The following is a 5,056-nucleotide window of genomic DNA, read 5'->3' as shown; positions in this document are numbered from 1 at the left end:
CACACACACACACACACACACACACACACACACACACACACACACACACACACACACACACACACACACACGAAAGACAATCAGACTGGTAAGATACAGAATTGCAAAATTTCCAAGGTCCATAACCAAAGCAGGGAAACTAAATGCAAAAACTTGCATTAATAATTTAAGGTTGCAAATTTAAAAATGAAAAAGCAATGAAATGAAACTGTTGTGATTTTCATAGTAACATTAGCTTGCCCTTGTGGAACATCTGAAATAACTTTTATTAAAATGTGGTTATTAAAATACAGTTTGGTACATAGGGTATGCAGTTTAACATGGCTCTGAAGTCAAAATGTTTACATTTTCTGAATTTTTACTGGGAATTTTTTCCCAGCTTGCAGCCTTATCTCATTGTACTCATGTAGGGCTTGTAATATGATCATTGGTGTTTGTTATTTCTGGTCACATGCTCTGCCGTGGTCAGGGCTGTCTCTCCTGTCTTCCCACGAGTGGTCCCCAAGAACCCAGAAATGAAAACTGCAATGTAGTGCTGGTCAGTCAGAGGAAGAATTACAGTGGCTTTTGTCCCATTTTTTGTTGAGGTCTCACCCCTGTGATCACCTATTCCTTATATTAGACCTAGCTCTGTGAATGGGAAAGCAAAGAGTACACGGAAAAGTGACACCATGCCATGGTGCCTCTACCCTCTCTCCCCCATGGGAGTGATATTGGGCAGGCATTATGTTCTGTTTATATTTCCATGCATACTGTAGTTGCCAAGAATCTAGGCACATTAGTTATTTCAAGAAACATTCAATAGAAAAATGTTATATTTATATTTGCATATTCAGTTAATAACACTTGAACTATTGAATATACCTCTCTGAACTTAGCCACCCATCTGAACCACAGACTCTCAAGGATGTTCAACTTCCTGTCCATCTGCTTCACTGTTTTAAGTGTCTGCTCAAAAAAAAAAAAAAAAAAGATTTTGCACTTTCCACTGGAGGATAACTGAGGGGGCCCTCACAGAAAATGAGCTGCAGGCAGCTCATTCCTATTTGATCTAAAATGACTTCAGCTGGAGCACTCTGGTCATATTGTATTGGTAGTGCACAGGGGTATGGGACAACTTGAGCAGCAGCCAGCCCTGGGCATGAGATCCAGGAAATCCCTGTCACCAGACACACCATGCTCTGGACTCCTGGCTCAGGTCCTTGTTTGATTCTAAGCTACAGCCTTTTGTTGCTGGGCTGGTGTAGGTGACACTTGGTTGTAATGTTTCTATTTAAAAAGCAACCCAGTTTTGAGCTCAGGAACCAAATGTCATTGCTTTGGATATATATGTAAATGAAAAAAACAAAAGCACGGGAATGGAAGAGCTCCTACACAGCTTCAGTACAAAAGAAAATCATTAAAGGGGCCTGATCTTGACCCATACCTCAAGCTCCTGATAACACCAGCCGAGCCATTCTCAGCAGGTTTTAATCTGACACAGATCCTACCTTCAAAAGGAGCCCTGCAAATTCACCAGGTGCTCCTCCCTCTGCAGGAGCTGAGCACCTCCGGGGCCTTCTTTCTGCTGAAATAGGCTGGTTCGGAGCAGCAGCAGCCCATGCAGAGTCTGCACTCTTGTGAATTTTCCACATGGTGTGTGTGCAATAGAGAAAGGGGCCAGCACACAGCTATGGAATGAATATTGTGGAGATGGAGGGAGCTGACTGGAGAAGAAGGGACTGAGGAGCCAGGATTTGCAACACTACCGCCCCCCCAGTAAGGCAGTTGCAGAAGCTGTGTGCTGTCAAACATTTGACAGAATCTGCTGTCAAATCTAAGTGCAGCTCTTTCTCTTTGCAGACACTGAAGCTGCCTCAGGTGAAGGAGCCTCACAAGGCAGTAAGTACTAACTTCACTGTATGTGTGTGAGGGGGGATTGGGGCTCAGAGGTGTACTGAAGCACAGTACAATGTTTGTGGGTGTGGTTGTGGGTAGGTGTTTCACCCCTCACCTGGTGAACCACATCTCTTTTTCATTGTCTGTTGAGTGATACAGGTAGGCTTGTTTGTGATATTTCCTGACTCTCACCGCAACGTTGGCATTGCTGAATTTAGATCTAGCTTGTTACTTTCCTCCTGTTGCCTGGGGTCCATATGCCAAGGTGCTCAATGAAACGTCAGATACGTACACAAATCAGAGGAGAGATGTGGCGGGGTCTAGCACCACAGTAAGAATTGGTTCACGCGACTGTTCTCTGTTTTAGTAGCCAAGATGTTTTAAAACCACGGCAGGTGAGTTTGGTAGTGTTGGGAAGGGACAGAAGGGGGTGACCTGTGTACTTTCATCAGAGGTCCCGAGGCATACTTTCTGAGCACCTGTAATCTCAGCAGCTCATGGCCCTGCCTGCCTCTGCCTGCTAGTTTGAGCATGCCAATTCCTGTATTTGTTCAGATCTCGCTTGCGTTTCTTTAGCCATTCCTGTCTGGTAACTTCTGTCACATCACACTTTTCCATAGATTACCACAGGAGGGCAGCTTCCACTAAGCTAATGAGAAAAACTTCCTTGGTGAGACTCATTAGAGCGATGCCGGGAAGGTGCTTTGCTGGATATGGTATATATGTAAAAGCTGATGGAGCACACCCCATTAATTCCCTCATCACCTTTGTTCCCCTAGGGCTCCTATTTCTCTCCTTCTGCTGGCTTCCCCTGACATAATGTTAACTTGGTTCTGTGAACTGCAGCTTAATGCCTTTGACCTATTCCAGTGCTTTCCCACTTGGGAATCATTGGCCCTTGGGGTGCTTTCACCTTGTACCTTTTGATTATAAAACCCACAGACACAGCTTTGAGTGATTCTGTGTATGGGGAGCGAAGTCAAAATGAAATGGTGTCACCTCAGTGTTTCCTGAGATGCTTCTTTCTCACATGCCTTTTTCAGTGCCCTCCTGTGGGGCTGAGGTTGCATCTGTACTATACAGACATTTGTAGCTGAGGGCATATTTATACAAAGTGACTGCGGTGCAGTGTTGTCAGACCTGAGCGAGGTCTCAGCTAACTTGGGTACCAGCAGCAGTCTGGTCACAGGGTGGGTCGTTTACCCTGTTGAGAAGCAGATCTGTCAGGAGGCTGCTGATTCCTTCATCTCCACAAATCCATTTTTCACAGGGTATAAAACTCTCCTTTACATGTGCAGTGAGTGGGACTTTTCCCAACAAAAAAAAATCTTGAATAGCTAGCAGTATGCTCAGCTATCTCGCTACATAACAGCTGCACACGCTGTATGCTTGCATGTGTTGGAGGTTGCCTGTCACCATCCTAACAGCAGCACAGCACAGGGAAACCAGACCAGAACAGAAACAAGGTCATGTCATATAAATCCAGAAAGCATCCACTAACTTAGCCATCTTCAGTCTCCAAAGTCATACCTTTTCTCTTCAGACCCATTACCATAGTAGTGTACAGGATAAATAAACTTGTAATTTCTAAGCTACTTTTCCTGTCTGGAAATGTATTTGGTGTTGCCACGTCTCGCAATTTTATCAAGAGCCTTGTGTTATTTCATGTCTGTCTTAAAGCCACAGCTTCTGGAGGCATGTGATTAGGTAAGAATCCCATTTTTTGTTAACAAATAAAAATAAAAAGGTAAGTTGGTAGGCCCAATAGTTGTAGAAAACAGCTTGGACGTGTGATGCAAATTCATCCTAAGATGCCAAAAAACAGAAGGCTAACTAAACAACATGCAAAGTGTATCATCTAAAATAAAATGAGAACTTTTTTAAAAACCTTTTTAGGTTTTTCTGGAGGATGTTTGAATGGCTAAAGCTAGTAGTAATACTTTGGGCCCTGGTTTAGGCTTCTCAGTCATGTCCTTCCTTTTAACTTCAGTGAGCAGTGCTTTGTAGTGCATTATCAGGTAGGTTTCTTCCTGCACCTTTCACAGTGAAAATCAAGCTCTTTGGTCATTTCTTATTTCAGTTGGTGCTCTGTTGTCCCTGATGCTTCCCTGTTTGCCCTTAGTGAGACCCCAGTCTCTTATTTCTGCTCTTGCTGAAGAGAGTCATTGGGCCTTGTTGTTGTTTCCTTTTCCTTCCAATGAGACAGGTTTAGTTATTCAGCTACATAATGCGGACGTTTAAAACATACTGAGTTTCTTCAGTGTTTAGGATGCTCTCATTGCATCTTGTATAGGGAAGGCCGTCTGCATGTTCAGAGTATCAGATACATAAGGAGAGGAGTGGAGAGCAAAACACGCAGGAAAAGCTGGAGGGTTTCATACATGTATTTTGTTCCTGTTATGGCGAGTGTATACCCTATTCTGTCACAGCCATTGATGAACTGACTCTTCAGCTGGGGCCGATGGCCCTGCAAGAGATAGACAGACCAGAAGAAGGTTATAGGTCTTGAAGAAGGTAAAGGCTCAGAGAGGATGAGTGACTGAAAGGACCTTTTGTAAGCACCATGCCTGAGGAGAGCCACTCAGGCAGCCAATAGAGAGGGTAACAGGATGTGAATAGCAAAAAAGGAAGGAAAGAACAAGGCAGGCAAGGGATTGGGAAGGGCCACTCTGCTTGCTTTGTACAGGGTCTCTGGACAGGAGCCCAGAGGAGTTGGGCTACACATGCCAGCCAGAGGGGTTTGAAAGCTTTAGATCCAAGTGTCCAAAACCTGAGACTGTTGACCCTCAGAGTATAACCGTTTCCTTATAGATTTCATCGACTTCATAGACATTAGGGCTGGAAGGGACCTCAGAAGATCATCAAGTTCAGCCCCCCGCCCCAGGGGCAGGAAGTCAGCTGGGGTCATAGGATCCCAGCAAGATAAGCATCCAATTTATTCTTGAAGGTGTTCAGTGTACGTGCTTGAACCACCTCCGATGGCAGGCTGTTCCAGACCTTGGGGACTTGGACAGTAAAGAAATTCTTCCTTATGTCCAGCCTGAAACGGTCTTGCAGTAGTTTATAACCATTTGACCTTGTCATCCCTTGGGGCGCTCTGGTGAACAAACGCTCCCCCAGAAACTGGTGGTCACTCCTGACAAACTTATAGGTGTCCATCAGATCATCCCTGAGCCTG

The 5,056-nt window shown here is 44.6% G+C and overlaps 1 protein-coding gene across 1 annotated transcript in view; it reads left to right on the top strand.

Moving 5' to 3' along the window:
* ZNF618 (zinc finger protein 618) overlaps nt 1-5,056 on the top strand; it is a 142,748-nt gene that overhangs the window by 55,536 nt on the left and 82,156 nt on the right. Inside the window, exon 6 of the mRNA XM_019510277.1 lies at nt 1,843-1,881. Coding sequence (XP_019365822.1) covers nt 1,843-1,881 — 39 coding nt within the window. The remainder of the gene's footprint in view (nt 1-1,842; nt 1,882-5,056) is intronic.

Source organism: Gavialis gangeticus, unplaced genomic scaffold (assembly GCF_001723915.1).
Source record: "Gavialis gangeticus isolate Ggan-Ray unplaced genomic scaffold, GavGan_comp1, whole genome shotgun sequence".
Lineage (NCBI taxonomy): Eukaryota > Metazoa > Chordata > Crocodylia > Gavialidae > Gavialis > Gavialis gangeticus.
Note: the sequence above shows the minus strand (reverse complement) of the source record. Positions and strands in the feature narration are given on the sequence as shown.